General features: G+C 38.0%; 1 protein-coding gene across 1 annotated transcript; it reads right to left on the bottom strand.

Annotated features, from left to right (window-relative positions):
- Positions 1 to 10,606: 10,606 nt before the first annotated feature.
- Positions 10,607 to 22,928, bottom strand: LOC132044349 (protein NCA1-like). Its single transcript, XM_059434844.1, has 8 exons — positions 22,778 to 22,928; positions 19,098 to 19,518; positions 18,737 to 18,965; positions 18,462 to 18,607; positions 18,218 to 18,305; positions 17,937 to 18,080; positions 10,949 to 11,098; positions 10,607 to 10,862 (listed from the first exon to the last, which is right to left on the bottom strand). The coding sequence occupies exons 2-8, from the start codon at positions 19,502 to 19,504 to the stop codon at positions 10,797 to 10,799; spliced, it is 1,230 nt and encodes a 409-aa protein (XP_059290827.1). The 5' UTR covers positions 19,505 to 19,518; positions 22,778 to 22,928; the 3' UTR covers positions 10,607 to 10,796.
- Between the last annotated feature and the right edge of the window lie 521 nt (positions 22,929 to 23,449).

Genomic DNA, 23,449 nt, shown 5'->3' with positions numbered 1-23,449 from the left:
CTCGAAAAAAAACGCTTTTGGCGTCAAAACAGCTAGGCCAAACAGGCTCTTAGAAACACTTTTTAAAAGCTTAGCCAAACACTAATTGCTACTCAAAATTGCTTTAAAATTAATTGGTCAAACACAAACTGTTTTTCGCCAAACGTACTTGTTATAGCCCGTACTTCGTACGTTCGGACATTGCGAGACAATGGCGAGAAGTTAAGGACAAGACTATGTCCTAAAATAATTTTAGGGTGCGAGTTGTTAGGAATATTAATTGTGGACAATGGTAGTGTGGAAAATATTGAGAAAGGCTAAGGGCAAGAAGAGAAATTCGAAAAATGGGCCGTGAAAATAATGCGGAAGGTTAGGGATAAAATGGTAATATTGAGAAAAGTCGAGGGGTAAAATAGTAATTTCACGAGGTTCAAGAAAAATCCTTGGAGGGCCAAATCTTATATAAGAAGACACTTGGCCTTCTTTATTAAATTTCAAGAAAAAGGGAAGAAAGCTCTAGAAAAAAAAAAAAGAAAGAAAGAAAAAGGGGGCAAAGTGTAAATAAATGAGGGACTAAAGTGTGCAAGGGAAGACATTGGTCTTCTTTGACCAAGTGAGGAAGTTCAAGAAAAAGGAAAGAAAAATCAAGAAAAAAGAAGAAAATTCTAGAAAGGGAGAAGGAGGATATAAGGCCATACTTGAGGGGCTTAAATGCAAATATGGAAAAATGGTGGAGGAGATGTATATATATATATTAAGTCATCTTTTAATTCAACAAATTTGGAGGAAGAAAGAACAAAAGAAAGAGGAGAGCATGAAGCCATGGGGTTCGGCCAACCCATGGAAAATTTGGCCATGAGAAATTTTGTTCCAAAAATTATTTTCTTGGGGTATTTCTACAAATTCAAGGGTCCTCTACTACGTGGTGTATTTGTTTCGGAAGATAGGTCACTCGTTTCATCGTTTCCGCACTTTGGTTAAGTGAAGGAGTTGAAGAAGAAAGGTAAGAATCCAACCTTCCTTTCTATGTTATGGGCGCTTGCGAATGTTGTGGTGTGTAGAAATGAATGAGAATTATGAAGATAATGTGTGTTGGGTGTGTGGCCGAGTGGTATGTTGTGGCCGTGTGTATGTGTGGTTGTAGGAACTATGATTCAATTATTTTATTTAGTATTTTGATTGTTGTTATGTATTTTATGATGAAATGAATGAAAAGCATGGAAAATAGAAGTTGTGGAGGCGGCCGTGTATGCATTGTGTTGGTCGTGGGTGTGAGTTGTGTGTATGGAAAAGAATGGATAAATTTTATATAGCATGTTGTTGTTGTTGTAATGTATAGAAAATGGATGAAAAATGCATGAACATATGTGTGTAGTATGTTGGCCGAATGGTTTAGGAAGTGGAAGGATTGTTTTAGAAGCTTATGTTAATCGAATATAATGTTCTTGCATGTATGGAAGATAATGATGTTATTATGGTGTTGTTAGAATATAAATGATAAGGTTGTTATTGTTTCTATTGGAGTTGGAAAGTCTTGAAGAAGGTAGTATGTTGAGTGAAATTGTTAGCATGATTGTTGACATTGTCGTTGATAGTTTGGCCGGTTTGTATTCCGGATGGTTGTTGATTAAAATCGGCCAAGTTAAACTTGGTGGCATGGTATATTTGCTGTGGGAAATGCTGTAAAAATTTCGGTAGCCAAGTTTCATTTAAGAATCCAATTTAAAGTGCACTAATCATCATTTGGTAAACATGACCAAATTGTAGATTCTGGTGGATTTGCAACTCGGATTTGGAGTAGCAAAAGGAGCGGAAAGAGGTATGTAAGGCTTCACCCTTCTTTCTATGGCATGTCCTAGACGTACTAAGTTGGATATGAGCCTCTGGGACAACCCTATTCTCGGAATCCGCACCTAAAGTTTCCTTTTTTCATTCAAGAGAATTGAACTAGAACATGTGCAAAATGTCGAAAACCTTCCCAAGTCTCTAGAACTTGCATAAAGAGGACCCGAATACTTTACGATCCTCATAAGTAACGTCATGAGACGTAACATCTGTAAATTAGGTACGCTACTTCATTCGGCCCGAGGTGGGCCCATTGTTTCCGGACTTTCCTATCGCTTCGTTTGACTTGTTTTGGAGTAGAATCCTAAGGAAACTTTTGATTCCCGTCCCGATTATCAAACGATAGGTACATCACTATCCTAATGTAAAAATGTCTATGATGACCGTGATAACGATAATGCTAAGAAAGAACATACGTCCACGATAAGTACGACAAAGATGATTCCTTGACTAAGGTGAAGAATATGATCTTATAATGATAATGATGGAGTCGAAAATGAGAAAAATGCTCACGATAGATATGTTGACATTATATGCTCGCTTATAAAAATAAAAATATGGAAATGTTAAACGATTTCGGATATCTCAACTCTATTATAGGGAATGACCGCCATAAAGGTTCTAAGAAGATTAAACTATACCTTATGACCCTATTCGATGTTCTTCTCATAATGACACTTTTCATTGGTAACCTCAACTTTATGATACACGTATATGTGTGCATGGATATGTATATGTATATGTATATGTAAAACGCGGAAAACGGGAAGGGCAAATCGTGTCCACCGATTCACTGCTTATCATCCCGACGCGGGATGCCCGGACGCGGATATGGGAGCCGTACGCGCGCGCGTACATTTATGTGATGTATATATATAATGTGATATGCGGGACACGTTGGGAGGGGGTGGAGAGACGATGTACTGGCGTCCGTGAACGGTAAGTAAAGAACACGTTCGGAATGTTCCGTTTTCTCGTATATGTGAGGATATGTATAACATGTCAGGACACTTTGTTGGGGAAGGTATGGGAGAGGCCGATGTATTCGGCGTACGACGAATGTAAGTAAAGGACACCGTTTTTCCGAAATGTTCGTTTTCTCATAGCATGTAAATGAGAAGTACCGTTTCGAAAAGAAACTAAGCATGCATGGCGTTTACCGAAAGACACACACACATACATGTGTTACATCTACCCTAGATAAGCTCCGTATGTTTGTGCCGTTATTATTAAATGCTTCGCATATGACTTTATCATGTTACTATTCATGTCTTTACATACTCGCACAATGCTCGTACCGACCCACTCTTCTTCGGGGTGCGTTCATGCCGCGTGCAGTACACCTGTGCGAACCGAAGCTAGTATACAAGATGTTCCAAATGGGGTTGGTAGGCTCCACTTGTTCTCGTGAGTGCCGCCGAGTCAAAGTATATGAGCCATGATGTTTTGTTTGTGTTAGAGACTTCATGACGTAGTCGAGGGTAGTGGCAAGGCATGCGTGCATCAAGCCACGGTTAATATGTTATTATGTTTCATGTTACGGGTCCCACATGACAATAGACTTTACTTATAGGAAAAAAAAATTTGAGTTCACTATGTATCCTATTTTTAATTGATACAGGAATTTGTCTATGTAATAAGAGTCAGAGGTTCGAAATGCTCCGGTATACGGGGTCGGGTGCCATCACACCCCGATCAAGATTTGGTGTGACAAAGTGGTATCGAGCGAGGTCGGTCTGGGTATCGTTCATGCAAAGTCGTGTCCGGTGAGAGTCCACATTTATGGTGCGTGAAGCCCGGCCACGTCTCATAGACAGGAGGTCGCAAGCATCTTAGAATGGTCGACCTTCTTTTCTCTCGTCATTAGATCGTGCGATAGAGCCAAGTCATAGGGAACAAGATTCCTTACGCTAATCGTCGAATTTCGTAGCGCCGCGAAGACGGCGTTTTAAAAAGGCAAGGAATGATATGGAAGTCAAAAGAGGTGAGTGGAGGAATATATTTTTCTCAGTTACGTGGGGTTGGGCGCCGGACGATGAAAATCGTACATCGGCAGGAAAGTGAATATCGAGAAGAGAAAAGGGTAAAACGGTAAATGTAAAAGAAAGGACGTATTACGAGGATGTTTCGGAAACTGTGAGGCTTCGACTGGCTTTAAATCATGTAATAAAGGTCATATGAGAAAGTGGACGCGATTGTTGTCGGCATTAAGGCACCGAATCCCACGTAGTTTCGAGGTTAAGCGTCTTAAGTGCGCGGGAGGATGGGTGACTTTCCCCGGGAAGCATGAAGGAATTCCATAAATTCCGAGTATAAGAGACGAATGAGAGATTAGAGTAACCTAAGGAAAACAGAAAGTGTATGGAATGGCTAGAAACCTTAAGAGGTCGCGTGGAGACGAGGCAAGACTAGCTCGCTAAGGAGACAAAAGTGTATCACAACCTCGGGAAAGTTGGATAGGCTTGAACAATGTTTAAGTATTTTGTGGGTTAGTGAATTATGTATATATATATACATATATGAGTGTGTAGATATTTCACATGATTGTATCAAAGGACAAGGGGGTCCCAAGAACTCGCTTACGGTAAGAGAGACGCTAAACGGTAAAAGGATACCGAAGTTCGAGTGACGATAAATAATAAGGGGTACAGGTGCTACAAGGTAAGCTGTTATTGATCTACCACAAGCTCAAGGCTTGAGGACCGATTTTGATAAGCAAGACTAAAGGAATAGTAACTAGGATAGGAAGAGATATGGATACACAGCTGTATCACAAATGCGCAGTCAAGGAAGAATTACGAACAAGCGAACTAAGGCGTGAAAGGATGAATAGTGGATGGAATGTGGACAAAAGGATGACATAGATGGAAGGTAAAAGAAAACTTAGGATAAGAAAGTTTCCGGGATGCTTGTGCATGGAGTTAGAAGAAAGATGAGAAACAAGGTATAAACGAAGACTTCATAAAAAGATTGTTGGTATAAGGAGCCCCTTGGGGAGACCATATTATATTAGACCTAAAAAGGAATCGCAACACTATCAAGTACCAGAGAAGGAAATCTATTAGCTTGGAATCGGAGTACAAAATATATCGGTGTGTCGCAAGAACACTTGGGAGAAAAGTAGAAGCGAAATAACAATGAGTATACTAAGAGATGGACCTGAGGATAAAGGAATAGCCTACTGATAGCATTGGATCGTTAAGTAAAGATTGCGTACTCAAACATGGTCCCCGTTAAGGTGTGGTGGTGAACCGTAACAGAAAAGAGATGGTCTGAGAAAGGCAAGGGTAATGTGTCGGTTCAGTAGATTAGAAGGCCCATGATATCGAACAAGGACTCATGAAAAGGTCAAGGGATTCGATTATAAGGAAAACAAGGTACAGGATAAGAAACGGGCAAAAAGGGAGGAACAACTATAAACGGAACCCTCCCGTAGTATTATGACGCCTATAAGATCAACAACATTTGACACCTCAATGTTCTAAAGTGGGGAGGATGTTATAGCCCGTACTTCGTACGTTCGGATGCTGCGAGACAATGGCGAGAAGTTAAGGACAAGACTATGTCCTAAAATAATTTTAGGGTGCGAGTTGTTAGGAATATTAATTGTGGACAATGGTAGTGTGGAAAATATTGAGAAAGGCTGGGGCAAGAAGAGAAATTCGAAAAAATGGGCCGGGAAATAATGCGATGTTAGGGGATAAAATGGTAATATTGAGAAAAGTCGAGGGGTAAAATAGTAATTCCTCACGAGGTTCAAGAAAATTTGAGGGCCAAATCTTTATATAAGAAGACACTTGGCCTTCTTTATTAAATTTCAAGAAAAAAGGGAAGAAAGCTCTAGAAAAAAAAAAAAAAAAAGAAAGAAAGAAAAAAGGGGAAAGTGTAAATAAACGTAGGACTAAAGTGTAAGGGAAGACATTGGTCTTCTTGGACCAAGTGAGGAAGTTCAAGAAAAAGGAAAGAAAAATCAAGAAAAAAGAAGAAAATTCTAGAAAGGGAGAAAAGGAGGATATAAGGCCATACTGAGGGGGTTTAAATGCAAATATGGAAAAATGGGAGGAGATGTATATATATTAAGTCATCTTTTAATTCAACAAATTTGGAGGAAGAAAGAACAAAAGAAAGAGGAGAGCATGAAGCAATGGGTTCGGCCAACCCATGGAAAATTTGGCCATGAGAAATTTTGTTCCAAAAATTATTTTCTTGTGGTATTTCTACAAATTCAAGGGTCCTCTAATACTGGTGTATTTGTTTTGGAAGATAGGTCACTCAAGTTTATCGCGCTCGGCACTTTGGTTAAGTGAAGGAGTTGAAGAAGAAAGGTAAGAATCCAACCTTCCTTTCTATGTTACGGGATTAGGTGGTCGTTGTGGGTGTGTAGAAATGAATGAGAATTATGAAGATAATGTGGTCAAAAGTGAGTTCGAGTGGTATGTTGTGGCCGTGTGTATGTGTGGTTGTAGGAACTATGATTCAATTATTTTATTTAGTATTTTGATTGTTGTTATGTATTTTATGATGAAATGAATGAAAAGCATGGAAAATAGAAGTCGGGAGGTGGCCGGGCGCATTGTGTTGGCCGCAAAGCGTGAGTTGTGTGTATGGAAAAGAATGGATAAATTTTATATAGCATGTTGTTGTTGTTGTAATGTATAGAAAATGGATGAAAAATGCATGAACATATGTGTGTAGTATGTTGGCTTAATGGTTTGTGATGGAAGGATTGTTTTTGTGCTTATGTTAATCAATATAATGTTCTCACATGTATGGAAGATAATGATGTTATTATGGTGTTGTTAGAATATAAATGATAAGGTTGTTATTGTTTCTAATGCGAGTTGGAAAGTCTTGAAGAAGGTAGTATGTTGGAGAGTGAAATTGTTAGCATGATCAGTTGACATTGCCGTTGTTGATAGTTTGGTTGGGTATTCCCCGGGATGGTTGTTGATTAAACGCTGTTACAACTTGGTGGCATGGTATATTTATAGGAAATGGGAAATTTCTGGTGAGACAAGTTTCATTTAAGAATCCAATTCAAAGTGCACTAATCATCATTTGGTAAACATGACCAAATCGTAGATTTTGGTGGATTTGCAACTCGGATTTGGAGTAGCAGAAGGAGCGGAAAGAGGTATGTAAGACTTCACCCTTCTTTCTATGGCATGTCTTAAACGTACTAAGTCGGATATGAGCCTCGGGGACAACCCTATTCTCCGGAATCCGCACCCTAAAGTTTCCCTTTTCATTCGATAGAATTGAACTAGAACATGTGCAAAATGTTGGAAAACCTTCCCAAGTCTCTAGAACTTGCATAAGAGGACCCGAATACTTTACGATCCTCATAACGTAATGAGACGTAACATCTATAACTTAGGTACGTTACTTCATTCGGCCCGAGGTGGGCCCATTGTTCCGGACTTTCCTATCGCTTCGTTTGACTTGTTTTGGAGTAGAATCTAAAGGAAACTTTTTGATTCCCGTCCCGATTATCAAACGATAGGTACATCACTATCCTAATGTAAAAATGTCTATGATACCGTGATAACGATAATGCTAAGAAAGAACATACGTCCACGATAAGTACGACAAAGATGATTCCTTGACTAAGGTGAAGAATATGATCTTATAATGATAATGATGGAGTCGAAAATGAGAAAATGCCTACGATAGATATGTTGACGATATGCTCTGCTATAAAAATAAAAATATGGAAATGTTAAACGATTTCTGGATATCTCAACTCTATTATAGGGAATGACTGCCATAAAGGTTCTAAGAAGATGAAACTATACCTTATGACCCTATTCGATGTTCTTCTCATAATGACACTTTTCATTGGTAACCTCGCCTTATGATACACGTATATGTGTGCATGGATATGTATATGTATATGTATATGTAAATGTATTTGTGGGGAATGGGAAGGGCAACTGTGTCCACCTGATTCAGCTGGCTTATCATCCCGGACGCGGGATGCCCGGACGCGGGATATGGGAGAGCCGTACGCGGCGTCTGTTTATGTGATGTATATATATAATGTGATATACTTGGGACACTGTTGGGAGGGGGGTGGGAGAGACGATGTACTCGGCGTCTGTGAACGTAAGTAAAGAACACCGTTTTCGGAATGTTCCGTTTTCGTATATGTGATATGTATAATATGTCGGGACACCGTTGGGGGGAAGGGGTGGGAGAGCCGATGTATTCGGCGTTCGCAGGAATGTAAGTAAAGGACACCGTTTTCCGAAATGTTCGTTTTTCGTACATGTAAACGAGAAGTACCGTTTTCCGGAAAGAAACTAAGCATGTACGGCGTCCTTCGAAAGACACACACATGTATACATGTTACATCACACCCTAGATAAGCTCCGTATGTTTGTGCCGTTATTATTCGTATCGCATATGCCTTTATCATGTTACTATTCATGTCTTACATGCTCGCATACAATGCTCGATCGACCCCCTCTTCTTCGGGGTCGCGTTCATGCCGCGTTGTGCACACCTGTGCGAACCGAAGCTAGTATACAAGATGTTCCGGCCGGGGTTGGTAGGCTCCACTTGTTCGGAGGCCGCCGAGTCAAAGTATATGAGCCATGATGTTTTGTTTGGTGTTAGAGACTTTGCGACAGAGTCCAGGTATAAGAAGGGCTTTGCGTACGGTTTCGCCGGTTAATATGTTATTATGTTTCATGTTACGGGTCCCACATGACAATAGACTTTACTTATAGGAAAAAAAAATTTGAATTCACTATGTATCCTATTTTTTAATTGATACGGAATTTGTCTATGTAATAAGAGTCGATAGGGTTCGCTCGGCTCCAGATATGGGGTCGGGTGCCCATCACACCCTGATCAAGATTGGGGTGTGACAGTACTTTTGAAAATAAGTACTTTTTAAAATAAGCTAATTTTAGAAGCTTGGTCAAACAGGCTATTAGTCAAACATAGCTCAACGATAGTTCCGGGAAGTGGAATGTTTTTATTCGATGTGCTAAAAAAATTAGGATAAAACATGCTTTAACTTCAATTTATCAACGAATTTAGAACCTTTTAACGGTCCGTTTGGAAAACCACGTGCTAATTGGAATTGGTGTAATTACTAAGGTAGTAATTACACAGTCTAGTAATTACACAGTATTGTAATTACAACGACCTATTTTTTTGTATCACGTAATTACAGTGTAAGCGTACTGTTTGATTGAACAAGTGTAATTACACAGTTAGTTTAATTTAAATATAAAAAATTAATATTTAAAAAATATGTGGCTTTATAAATGATATTAAATTACGTATTTAACAACACGTTATTTCTTGAAAATATATTACTTAATAATCATATATTTGTAACTAATATTGTAAAAATGATTGATATATATATTTTTTAAATTAATGACATTTTAATTTTAATTAATTATAAAAATTAAAAGCAGACTTTTTTATGAGAACATCATGAATTGGATGTTTGACAAAAAAAATTAAGTATTTATAAATATAATACCATAACGTTATTCAAATGTTTGACAAAAAAAAAAAAATCAACTGTAAGTGAAAAATAAACATGCAATTGAAATAACAAGTCAATAGTACTAAAGCAAATAAATTAAAATAAAAAATATAACCTAAATTCAAAATCCAAAAAAAAAAAAAAAAAAAAAAAGTTTAACATAATACTCTTATGTCAAATTTCAATATTACATAAGTTCCAACGTAACTTAAGTACGTAAATATAATTTAAAAGAAAGGAAAAATATAAGTCTATTACCCCATATACAATAAAATTCTACTTTTATAACATCACTCATTTATATGCTAGTTTGTTAATGACTCATTTTTCGATGTAGTTTAAAAAATTAGAATAATAACACAGCTATGCTAAATGAATAAAATAATAAAAAAAATACGAACAATTATAGGGAATCACAAGAAATAAAGGTTGGGATTGAGAAAAAAAGAAATGAAAGATAAATATTATAAAAAATAAAAATAATTTAAAGTAATAGAGATAAAATAAATTAAAAAAAGAAAAGAAATTAAAATAAAACAAAAAAGAAAGAAATTAAAAAGTAACCCTATAATTACACCCAATTTTCATCCCCCTTAAGAATTGGAGAGTGTAATTATACCCTTATCGATTACACCAAATTCCCACCTAAACAAATAATTACTTAATAAAGCAAACAGGCCAAACTATGTAATTACACCGAATTCCAATTACCTGGGCGGCTTTCCAAACAGGCCCCAAGTGTCAACAAAGATAAATCCATTTAGCGCACTCAAATTACATTTCACCCAATAACTACATTTCATTAGCTCATGTTCTTTTCCAAAAAGAAAGATGTTAGAGACGCTCATGTTCTTTTCCAAAAAGAAAGATGTTAGTCTCTATCATCACTCGACATTGTGCGACTTCGTCTCCCATACCTTTCCCAACATATAAGTTTCGAATACAGTGGTCCAATCGAATTTTATTTTCCTTATTCTTTTCATTTGAAAAATGAGAAAAAAAACAGAAAATAAAAAAAGAAAGAAAGAACTTGTTACAAAATAAATTCAGATTAAGAGCTTTCAAATAGACATATTTCTAACATTTAGCCACAACGCAAGGGCCCATCACCAAATTTAACAGGAGATGGAAGAACCACCTATTTTTGCTCCCAAAAAGTTTTTAAATAAAAGAAAAACAGAAAACGGAAGTCCATCGATATTGCGTGTGTGTAGCGGGGGGGCATGGTGGGGGGTGTTGGGGCGAGGGGGGGGGGGGGAGAGGGGGACGTGGTAATTGAAAACAGACTAATTGACTTGCCACTGGCATAGCAGTTAGAGAATCTGTCAGCACTCATCACTTATGACGCATTTACACGTAGATTATATACCAGCAGGAAAGTTGACAAGCAAAGCACAAGCAGTATATCCTTCAGTTTTAGTACAAGCAGTATATCCCTCATGATTACTGGTAAAAAAGACTTCATTCAAGCACCTGAATCAGGTTGTTTCTTTTCCATCTGGCTGTCTAGAAACTGGAGAACTGAGAGCCGCTGCAAGCAAACAGAGAAAAGGCATAATCATTTTGCTGAGTAAATTGCAAACGAAAAAGAATAAATGAAGAGAAAATGTATTGTACCTTTTGTTCAAGGCTAACTTCTTCAGGATTAAGTTCTAACGATTGTAACATTTTTATGGCTTCTTCAAATCCATCGATCGCAGCATCCTCATTCCCGAGATTTCGGTCAACATCAGCAACTTTTGCAAGGGAAGTAGCTACATCGATGATCTGTAGTACGAAATTATGAAAGATAATTAAATAAAAAGCAAGAGAAGGGCAACCCTTTGAGTTTCGACAAAAGAAAAAAGGGGATTAGCTCTGCAAGAAAATCAGCGTCTCTTGTTTTTTAAAGCACATAATGAGTGTCCAAATTGCCTAAAACTTCTGCTTAATTCGAAAATAGAAAAAAGAAATCACGAAAACTTCTCCTATTCTTCATAAAGATCATTCGCCCCTCATATAAAGGATGGCAAAGTAGAACAATTTTTTTTTTCACACTAGCATGCCAGAATCATTAAGTATGCTGAAAGTGATGTGCTTTGAAGACCCTTAAATTAGCAACTTGACACTTGTAACCTTCTTTGGCTTGTAACGATTCAAACAGTACCTGTAGCAACACTCAGTTTCCTATTGGGTTTTGGATGGAAGGATGTCATGCACCTTTCGTGCGACTTATATCTGCCAAAAGATTCAGGGCAAACATGTCAAATCAGATGCCCTGGCAGTAAACTTCCTTCTCAAAGACCGAATTATACCTCTTTTTTCTCTGATTTTCCCTCTTCTACTCATTCCTCTTCTCTTTCTTTTCTTTTTATCTTTTTTAACCAACACTCACTGAATCAACAATTGTAGCCAACAGAAGTTCTTTCTTATGAGCATCGAGGGAAAGTTATTGAGAAATAGAAGTGACTTTGAACAACTTTAAGCAAAACCCTTACAAACAACGCATATAAAGGGGGAAAAGGCTAAAGAATCGGAAATCCAACTGGTGTAATGAATTGGTAGGTAAAATTCCTTCTGGATACTTGGGATGTGGAGAAAGCTGAAGTTCTGGTTCTGGAACAGAAATTATTTGTGGGGTCCATAACTTACAATCTGAGGGGAAGGGCTTGAAGAAAGGTTGTGAGGGGCAGATCAAACTCAACAACTACAGCACTTGCAGAAAATACAATTTTCATTTGACAACCGACAAATCCAGCTTTGTAACTCAGTGAATAATGGCTTGCCCCTTTATCCTTCTCCACTTAAATATCAAACTTAGTTCATCAGTTAAGACTCAAACTCGTGACATCTTGCTGAAATAGAATGAAATGGATGATTCTAAGTTTTCGCGGTGGATTTAAAACTCTGAGGGGGCTTTATTTGTAGTTAGCAGCAGAGGGTTCACTCTCTAACATGGTTAGGCATTGCTTCCTCCAGTTCATATCTCTCGAATACAGGCATCTACTGATTCCGCTTTGATAGTTTCAGTCATTCAAGGATCCAAATCATTCATTTAAAATTTCTGCATGTTCAATAAGTGACTTAAATATTTGTTGTGTTTGATACAGTGATATGGAGAATACATGATTCATCACATTCCAAAATTTTAATAAAAACAGACATAACTGGAATGGTTTGGACATGTCCAGTACTTGCGGGTTGATGTCAATATTGGATGGAAACATGCATCCGAAAACTAGGTTTCCATGTTTTCTAGCTAACTGCTCATTTTCGGGTCCACTTCCCAGTCCCGGGCAATCATAGCTCTGCCTAGGTTATTTTTTAGATAAAATATGGCTATTTGGTTCTCATGTATCACAAAAATGTATTGTCTAGACACAAGTTAATGAAAGATTCTATCAACGCAGTTACAGAAAAATTTCTGACTAGTTTGGTCTAATAGGGAACAAAGAATGGAATTTACTCCTAAGCTGAGTTTTCTTTTTCGTGTTCTTATTTATAGTTTTCATTAGTTAAACCTTTTGTGACCAATTTACCTGCCCATGTCAACTAATAGATGAATATGTAAATCAGTTCATTTCACTTAGATGGCCCCCAGTCACAGTAAATGGTGCAATGTGTCGCCATGTTGCGTCTTTTCTCATCCATTACAAGGAACAGTAGAGAGAATAAGCTGAAAACAATATTCTCACAGAGGAGCCTAAAAGCAGGTTTATACAAACATGAAACAACTACTTTTATTTCAGCTTTCCCAATCATAAATGAAGATCTTTAAATAATCTCTAAACAAATATCTGATCATACGATTCAGAATACCTTCCAAACAATATTTCTTGCCTCCCTCTAATGTAGCAATTCAGAAATCAATCAACCGTTTTCCTTACGATATGAGAAGTTTCTGACTGAAAATTTTAATATTCTTAATATATCACCCTTTCTTAAGAATGCCACATGATACATATGACAATCAGACACTTAATTTTACCCTATTAGATCCATCATCACTTCTGGATTTCACTTTAGTGCCTCAACCTACTAAAAACAGGGTACTTTAGCTGTAATTTCTTCAGCTGAAATGTAAGAAATTTCCTTTGCTATCACAATCCTATCTCCTAAGATCTACGTTGAGCACGTCCTTCCTTGCTCTAGTTATGGATTAGCTAATCAACAGCTTTATTAGATGTCATTTTTTAATTGACAAAGAAGTCAAACTAAAAGCAGGAACTATGAAGAGGTACTCAAGAGAGTAAGCTTTTTAGGATTATAATGGTAAGATAGAATACATTGCATTGCAAGCCATAAGAGTAAAGAAGGTTAAGTGAGATAAAATCCTTCTCAAAAAAAAGGTTAAGTGAGATAAAACAGGATTGTTGATACTTAAATATAGACAATCAGAGTTCTGGACTCAATTTCTCAAGGAACACCATGATAGAAGATGTAACAAAAAAAATGGCAACCCGCTGCACGAAACATCCCGTGTTCACGCGGGTCCGAGGAAGGCCAAACCCACAAAACACAAATATCAATGGCTGATCCCATGGACAACTTCACCGTTGCTCCAAGGCTCCAAAATGAGTTTGTAACAAAATAAACTAAAATGAAGCTGTAACAAAATAAATTAAAATGAAATATCTAAAAAGGAAGGGTGGTACGAGGTGCAATGAGAAAAGTGAGTTTTGTAGAACAGTTATTGACAAGTAATGTTATATAGAAACTAATCACTGGGTTCCTAAGGCCAAATATCTATAAAATGAGTTTTACAGATAGCCAGCTATGATAATATTAAGATAATAAAATGTGCTTATACAAGATTGGACAAAACTATAAATGATCACATCCTCCCGAATAGCACAAACAGGGATAAAATAAAATGAGAGAAGATTGTCGAGGTGGTTTGGATCTCCAAATACACAATAGCATAGATGCTACACAATGATGATTGAAGGTGTTAACAAGGGATGAAGTGTACCTAAAATGAAACTAAGAGAAGTCGACTAAAAGGCATGCAATCTCTGGGAGTCAATGCATACTTAACTAACAAAAGAACACAATGGTAGCTAAGGTTCATATATACAAATACCAACTAATTGAAATTAAGGCTTAGTTATTATTTCTATTCTAACAATAGATGTATGCCTGCTAGAAGTCTTTTAGCCTGATCATTATATATCGGTGTACGGATAAGTGTGAGACAAAGAGAACTTCTAATTAGAAAACTCTAATTAACAAACAAACCAGTTAGCAATGAAATAAATCGGGTACAAATAGAGCGGAATTAGATATATACGATTCATATATCCACCCCAGCGAGTTTAGGATTCGATAGTTACTCAAAAAAAGTTTAGGATTGAGGTTAGCTGATTAATTGCTGGATCATTTAAGTTGCTCAGACTCTTCACTTCTGGTGCCGCACTCATGTCAACACTAAACCCACTGGTGTGGGTGTGGCATCCGTACTGGATCTGATCAATTGATTTTGCGTACTTTAACCAAAAGCTGCGAAGAAATTCAAGACAATACAATTTGATTTCTGACATCAAAACGAAATTTAAGGTAGATTTGATGTGGGTATCTGCTGTTGGGGAAGGTGTTTAATGGATCCCGCATTTCTTGCTACTTTTTTGTTTTTTCTTTTTTGAGAGAGAGAAGCAAAAAGCTTCAAAGGGAGAATTGGGAAGACGAGCATTTGACTAGGGGAATTGGGGAAAGTGCAGGAGTAATAAAGTTCTTAAAAGAAAACTATAATGGAGTTTATCTGTAAAAAAAATTGCAGCCTTTGTTCTCCACTATAAGCAAATCAATGTAGTGAAAGCTTGACACGTTTGCTAAGTCTTCAAGAGTTTTATTTCTATTAGAATTGGAGTTGCAATCCAAAATTATAAATATCAATATTTACTTGTAAAGGAACGATAGTTGTGCAAAAGTTATTTATAATATTGATAAGTCTCGTCACTCTGGCATATTATAACTCTATTTTTAGATAATCGAATTATTTTTAGGCGAATTCCTGCACTTGTATCCGTACCCCTAAATCTTAAAATTCAGATCAGGAAGGATCAGACCTCTAGATCCGCACCCGTTATCGGTCATCCACACCTGAGTCGAGCAACTTAGTAGATGAAAATCCAACCTCCTGTATTTTACAAGCCATATGTGCGAGATGTTGTTCTTAGTGCTACTACTGGTACCAATCCCTACCAATATCAAATGCATGAAAACTTCATTTAACAGTACTAGAACCCTGGTATCAAGAAATCATTGTCATCAATTGCCTCCTGCAAGAGAGCGGATAACTGTTCTTTTATTGACAAATGATATATGATAAATGAAGTTCTTTAAGTCCATTTGGAAGGGAAGATCCTTCACGTGATCAGGTCAAACTACATGTGTGCAAATGAGACAAAATTCAGAGATAATTTACTGGGCTGTACATTTACAACCAGCGCCAGTAGCAGCTCGTCCACAAACAGCTCATATAAAGATTTCACAAGAATTTCGGATCTGGGCAACACAAGAATTTCGGATCTGGGCAACTGATATGATGCTGGATAGCCCGCTTAAGTGTGTGTTTTTTTTTAACCTTCACTTTGTTAGTATTATTTTCACAAGGTGGCTCAATTGGTTGAGCATGGGGCTTCCATAATGGAGGTCTCAGGTTCGAAACCCCCTACCTACGGCGGCAGGGGATTTTCCTTCTGGGTCGAGCTCGTCGCACGGGGCTTGCCTAGTGTGGGTTACCTCTCCTATGTGGTTTGCGGGCTATTGCACAGGAGCGGGGTTAACCCTGTGCGCACCCGAAGGGTAGCTTCTGTGGGTTCCCTTGTCATCAAAAAAAGTACACAAGTTTTTCTGTCATCATCTGAATTTCAATTAACTCAACAAATGCTACGTTCATTTTTTTCACCATATTTTGATATAAAGTTGATATTGTTGACAGAACTCGACATCATGGATATGAACAACTACATTATGAACAATTATTCACGTAGTATTCCTTATTTGAGTTTTAATTATGACCATGGGGTACATCTTGTTTGATTTTTATAGCATATCATTCTGTTCCATGGTATAAAAGAGTACAAAAAAGGGATGACTCCAAGGTATTTGAGTGAGAGATAACTTGAAATTACAAGGATCATTTTCTTTGTTGCCAAATCAAGTGCCTCTATGTATATCAGATTAGCGTTCATAGATAGCATGAGAGAGAAATTTTGAAGTATGATCAGGCAAAGATCACAGAAAAAATATTAAATGGACCAGTCTCCATCCACCCCTCTACAGTGCAAAAATATAATTTTAAATAAATAAGAAATGAAAAGGAATATCCAAAACGTAACATGGTTATGACATGCGGAATATCCAAAACGTAACATGGTGATGACATGCTAAATCATCTAATCCCAGCTGCTTCTAAAAAAAGAACAACAACAGCACCCACCCCGCAACCCGCAAAGGATCTCTTTTTTAAAAAATCAACCCACCTGGCCCCGCCCCGCAACCGCACTCGCCCAAACCCGCCCCGCAAAGGTTTAAACCCGCACCACAACTGCGCTGCCCCGTTGCCATCCCTAGATAGCCCAGGCAACACAGAGCACATTGCAAAAGATCTCAAGATGTCTACTTGACTGTTGATTCATTCCATGACCAAGAGTATTCAAGAATTGCATACTAAGAAACCGCATGATCTTCAAGAATTGGTTGGAAGGTGTTTGGAGATCCACTCAGATGATTCATGCAAATAGTACCACATTTGGAAGCATGAAGATTGCTTTGGCTGGAACTAGTGGGGCGGTCAAGATGATCCGAAACTGGATCCATGAGGTCGTGGCCTCAACCGTGAAGCCGTGGTCTCACAAGACAAAAGTTGCATATTTTGGTGTCTCGAAGTTAAGGTTGAATTCGTGACCTCAAGGCTTTTAATGCTCACTAGACAGTTAAGGTCGACAAACCTTGTCGTTTTGAATTATTTGGGGGCAAGCTCATCTTTTTCCACGCTTCCCAAGGGTCCTACAAATAGTAACCTGGCATACTTCCATTTTCAGCCTGTCCAAAAAGAATGTCCGTACTACACTTCCTTATTTAGAAACAATTTAACTTTAAACATCCCATTTTACCCTTAATGAGATGGTTTTATTGCTACAAATATCTATACTTGTTTTAGACCACAAGTTTCAAAGGTCTTTCTTTCTTTCTTTCTTAAACTGGGTCCAATCAAACATTGCCACACAAATTGGACGGATGGAATACTATTTCAGCTAGGAATCTACGATTTTGGCATATTTTGATGCATGTAAACATCATTGTGAAGCTTCGAACCCTCTTTGTTCAGATTGAATTTTAGAATTACTTTCACGCTTGTTTCTTTACAATAATTAGTGCGGTCATTCACTACTTAGCACCAGAAACCTTCAGCCGCTGACAGCTCAACGATCGAATACATAAGTGGAAAGAGTTGGGTTGTAGCCGTAAAGAACTGAGAAGATGTCTAAAGAAACTTCTAACATCAATGGATGCCACATTTTGCGGGGGATGAAATCATACAGGTTCTTCAACAAATAAATTTACTTCCAAGGAATCACATTATTGCTCAGCTATGTTCATCAAACGAAAAAAGTTTGCTGACCTGAGATGGTCCGGACTGTTGTTTGATGGCATTGCAGCGAACATCCAACGCCTTAAAGTAATGTGATCTTGCAGCTTCCAAATCACCATCATAGTATTTAAGATCTCCAATTTTATTTAGCGAAACAGAAAGGGTCTGTGTGATCTGCAAACATCCACGAGGATTTGAGGAAAGCACACATTCACATATGAAGAATTATATGATCTATCATCATACTTTAGAGATACGGAGCTCAATTTACATATACAGATCAAAGTACATATTCACTTTACGACAATTACCTCTAAATCATCTTTGGGCACTTTCACTAGGAAATTGACACTCTCTTCAAAGTAAGTGACTGCAGATGCAGCATCTCCTGTAGCTCGACTGCAGTACAACTCTAAGTTATTTTTTTTTCCCAAATAAGTTAGATGTGCAAAACTTCTATTGATCACATAACGTCTTTGATACCCATGATCATTTGAAGATAATGCTAAATGACGAAAGAAAGGGAATAAGCTGATAACAGGGATAAGAACGCACCAGCAGTCACCAAGCATACCAAGAACTGCTCCAAGCTGTGAGCAGAGCTCTGATATATTTCCCATTCTTTCCAGCTGTCCTTGAATATCATCTGCGCACATAGTAAGTCTTGATTTTGCACTATCAATATTATTGGCACGAAAAGCCTGCAGGTTAAAAAGCCAACAGTTACCTAAATGGTGAACCAATTCAATAGCTAATCGGCAGAGCTTGCAGAAAACATGATAATATCATCTCAGTCAGTGATGACGAAACCTCAATCTATTTCGGCTTACCCGCATGGCTTGTTGCACCAGGAATGCTCCCCCCTCTAATGATACATCCTCGTACATAACTGTTTTTCTCTCTCCTACTTCTTCTTGGTCACCATTAACTGCAGACCTCTTAATCCTCGCATGCCCTTCAATAAAGCGATCAACAACATTCTGAAGATTTGTATCGCCCTGTGTCTTTTCGATATCAGCACCACATAATGGACAGTCCTTAAAGCGCGAGATACATGCTCTGTTTTACCAAACAGTAACCATCAGGTTAACTGAAAAGTGGCCAGATAAATGTTTTCCTTTTCTTGCTTTTAAAAGGGGAGATGCACGCTTGGAAGTAGAAAGATAACATAAGGTCTCAATTTTCACTTACTTGCAGAATACATGAGAACAGGGCACACATCTACTGCAATCATAAAGAAGTGCCTGACAAATCATGCAGCTAAAAGGACCCAGCTTAACTGTTTGAGAATCATATCCAAAGGGGCATCTAGGTGCCACAATTGCAGATTCTTCTGATTCTTGTTTAGGCTTGCTCTCCTGGCCATATCCAAAGGGGCATTTAGGTGACACAACTGTAGATTCTCCAGACTCTTGTTTAGGCTTGCTCTCCTGGCCATATCCGAAGGGGCATTTAGGTGACACAACTGCGGATCCTCCAGACTCTTGTTTAGGCTTGCTCTCCTGACCAGCTGACTGTTTATTTTGGTTTTCACCAGGCTTCTTAACAGAAGTGTCATCAGGTCTCGAAGCTCTAACAAAAGGGCAAACAGGTTTCATCCTGATGGAATTACCTGTAAAAGGCACAAAAAGTTATACGCACCTTTTCCACACATAACATATGTTTACGCAACAGACATAATTGACATGCCACTTCTTCATGTCAAGCCAACTTATCAAAAGAACGACTAATTAGTCATATAGTGAAGTAGGAATCCAGCAGTTTGAACATAAGGCAATAGATGAATACTTTGCACAACGAAGATTTACAGCAAAACAGAAACATTAATGAATTAAGAGAAGATTTCTGACTCTTACTCATTTTCGCTTGATTCTATATTTTCAATATATATATATATATATATATATATATATATATATATATTATCTGTATTTTTGAGAATACTAAGGTAGTTTTGCTGATTTGTTATTTGGAAGATGCAAATGATGCTAAACAGAACTTGGATAATTCGAAAAGAACCAATGGTTGGAGGGATTACAGACAGAGAAGCGTTTTTGAGTGAATAGTGCATACGAATGTCTCTAGAGTGAAATGCAGATACAAGAAATATGAGGAATGTAGTTAAATGACAAGAAGTCCCTCCATTTAATGTGTTGGCAGCCTGATGGGATTGTTTAATAAAAAAGTAGGGGTATTTAGGAGAAGTAAAAAGTGGGTACATTGCTAACCTACTACGTTCATGTAGTAGGTTAGCAAACCTACATACATATATATATATATATACATACATACATACATATCTATGTATATACATACATACATATATATATATATGTGTGTATATGTGTATATATATATATATATGCTTCTAACTGTTCTCCTAACCGGGCAAGGTAATCGGCTAACCGGGAATTCATCTTCAGAGCTAAGTCCCAAGGAGGCTGGTTGGAATTTAAAAGGCGGGTGGGGCTTCAGGCGGCTTTTTTTATGAATAGTTTCAATCAAAATTCCATTGATTGTAGTTAGTGATTGCCCGGGTCGGATGCTGGGGGTCCAGCCCTCATAGGAAATTGCCTATGAGATCGCATTCCATCGGTTTTTTAAGATCCCTCTAGTGCTAAATAAAAAAGATCTTTGAGCAAGGGCTTGCTTTTCAACAGGCGAAGAAAGGCCTCACCAAACACTTCATGCCCAAAGGAAGAAGCAAATGAGCAATCGAGCCACTTCTTTACCGAGAAGATTGGCATGACTATTTCTATAAGTAATAGAATGTATGAGCAAACCCGAAAACTAAAGCTGACGCAAGCAAGTAGACTTTTCTCCGACCCCCAGGGTAGCAAAGCTAGCTCTTCGTATCATTTGGAAACTGCTTTTTCAATGATATCGAAGCATTTTTGCCTCTCTTCACAGGGACATTGAAAATGCAGAATCCGACACTTTCCCATTCTCTCCACCCACACAGCTGTTGGCAGCTCTGGAAGCACTGATAGCCTTTCACTCATTGCAGAATAGTTGGTTTTATTACCTAATCACTTACATACCAAGTAATCTCAGGCATAAAGGGTACTATTTGTAGTGCGGTCCAGCTGCAGGAAGGACCAATCGCAGAGAGAAATTCAAAGAGATTCCCGCCGGGGGGGGGGGGGGGGTTCCCAGCGGGGCTATTACACGTATTCCCCCCGGGGGTAACTACAAGAGATAAGGAAGGTATTAAGAAAAGGAGTCATTTTCCGACAAAACCTGCCACTAAGCTTTGACAAGTCGCTAACTTGCTCATTTTGTGATATGGCCCAGTCACCTCCCTCTCTCGGGCGTCTACGGCAGATCAGATCAGTCCCGTGATGAAGAGAATTTCCGATGTTGAAAGGTATCGTCACGACAACTCAATTTGTCTTTGGAATGTCCTATCTCTCTCTTCAACGCTGGTACGTACGAAGTCTCTACTTCTTTAAGACAACCTAATAGCGCTATGGTGAGTAGGAAACTCAAAGTTCACGCCTTCCGCGTAACGCCACGGAAGAGCATTCCTTGGAGAAACTATATATATATATACCCAAAACCTAAGTGCTAAAGATGGTCATCCATAAATCATCACCTTAGCAACAAAGTAAAAGCTATGCTAGCTAGCAGATCCATCTGGATGGACCGACACTATTTAGACCCAATACCATGTTACAAAATTTTAAAAGGAAAGACAATATAGTATTGAACTACCTATTGGCACAGTGATACCAAACATAAGTAGTGCAATGGTACCCAAATCACAAAACAACAAAATCTCTCTTTTCATTCACCTAATGTCACTTTCAAAGTACCTTGTGAAATTTCATCTATTTCCCTTCCCAAAAAAGAACCATATATTTAGTCAATGCTGCCCAAAACACCAGCTGGGAAAACACAACAGTTTGAAAAAATAACGAAAAGGTTCCCAAACCATACATAGAACTATGGCACTAATGTTTTACAAATTATCTTCTTTAACATATATATCGTATACGGAGCTCTTTGGAAATAATGTTTTACGAATTCCTAAACTTATATTTCTTTTGATATTACTATTCCTTTAACTTATATTTGGAGCATACATTGTTGCATTATCCTGAAGGTCCACATACATTGATTAATCCATCTCCATCCATGTCCTGAAAAATCATTTTCTCGAGCCGAGTGTAAATCGGAAATAGTCTCTCTACCCCGCAAGGGTAGGGGTAAGGTCTGCGTACATCTCACCCTCCCCAAACCCCACTTGTGGGACTATACTGGGTATCTTGTTGTTGTTCATCCATGTAATAAACCATACATTTTTCTTTCCTTAATTTTTTTTTTTTTTTTTTAGGTTAACGCTCAAACACAAAGGAGAGCCTTGGCGCAATGGAGGTCTCAGGTTCAACTGTGAACTTCCATAAATGCAAGAGAAGGCCGTGCACAATAGACAAATATGATCAGGCGGCCATTTCTCAAGATCTCGTACATAGCGGGAGCTTAGTGCACTGAGTTGCCCTTTTTCAACACTCAAACACACTGTAACGTTTTTTGACCAAATAAATTCCCTATTCAGCAATTTAAAATGTAAGGTAACACTAAAAAATGTTAACAATTCAGGAGAAAGGTTTACAACATAACGAACAAGTCCCAACTTCTAGAGAGCTACAACTATATCCTCAGTTCTTACTTTAATCAGAGAAGAGCAATTGAGGGAATCCTAAAAGCTCAATACTTAATAATTTTCAACTGGATTTCTCAAATCTTGAAATAGTTGTTTTCAGCTCAAAAGGGTCATCAGAAGAAGCATCACAGAAGCCAAAAACTGATAGACTTGGGTAATAACCAATTTCAAAGGATTAAAAGATTAAAACTGAATTAACTTTTACCTTGACGGATTAGCAACTGGTTTCTCTGCCTCCAAATTCTGAGAATTTAATGGTGAGATGAGACCGAGACCGACTAGCTAGAGAAAGAGAGGACAAAGGGATTTTTCGGATCAACAGTTTCTTTTTCCTTTTCTTTATTTTTTGTTTTTTTCCTTTATCCTATATGGGTGTGTTGGTATGCAGGAAAATGTTTTCCTGAAAAAATATTTTCCTAGAAAATAAGTGAATTTTCACTTATTTTCTCATGTTCATTTGGATAGTGAAAAATAAGTGAATTTCTTACTTATTTTCTCATATTCGTTTAGCTGATAGAAAATGTTTTTCCGACAATATTCATCGAAGCCTTAACAACTCCAACCCAACCCCATATCCCCAACCCCACCCATACCCCAGTCCCACCCACCCACCTACGCCCCTCCCCTCCTCCAAAAAAAAAATTTCTTTTGATTTTTTATTTTTATTTTTTGCACCCCACCCCAACCCTCACCAACTCCAACCCAACCCCATACCCCCCACCTACACCCCACTCCCACTACCCACCCCCACGCCCTGACCCCTCTATTTTTTATTTTTTGCACCCCCACCCACAACCACTCCCGTAACCCATACACCACCCTTCCCACAAAATTATTTTTTTTGACATATTTGCTTACTTGAACATAATTTCTTTCC

This window comes from Lycium ferocissimum, unplaced genomic scaffold (genome assembly GCF_029784015.1).
Source record: "Lycium ferocissimum isolate CSIRO_LF1 unplaced genomic scaffold, AGI_CSIRO_Lferr_CH_V1 ctg4217, whole genome shotgun sequence".
NCBI classification, from domain to species: Eukaryota; Viridiplantae; Streptophyta; class Magnoliopsida; order Solanales; family Solanaceae; genus Lycium; species Lycium ferocissimum.
This window is presented reverse-complemented; position numbering and strand designations above follow the sequence as displayed.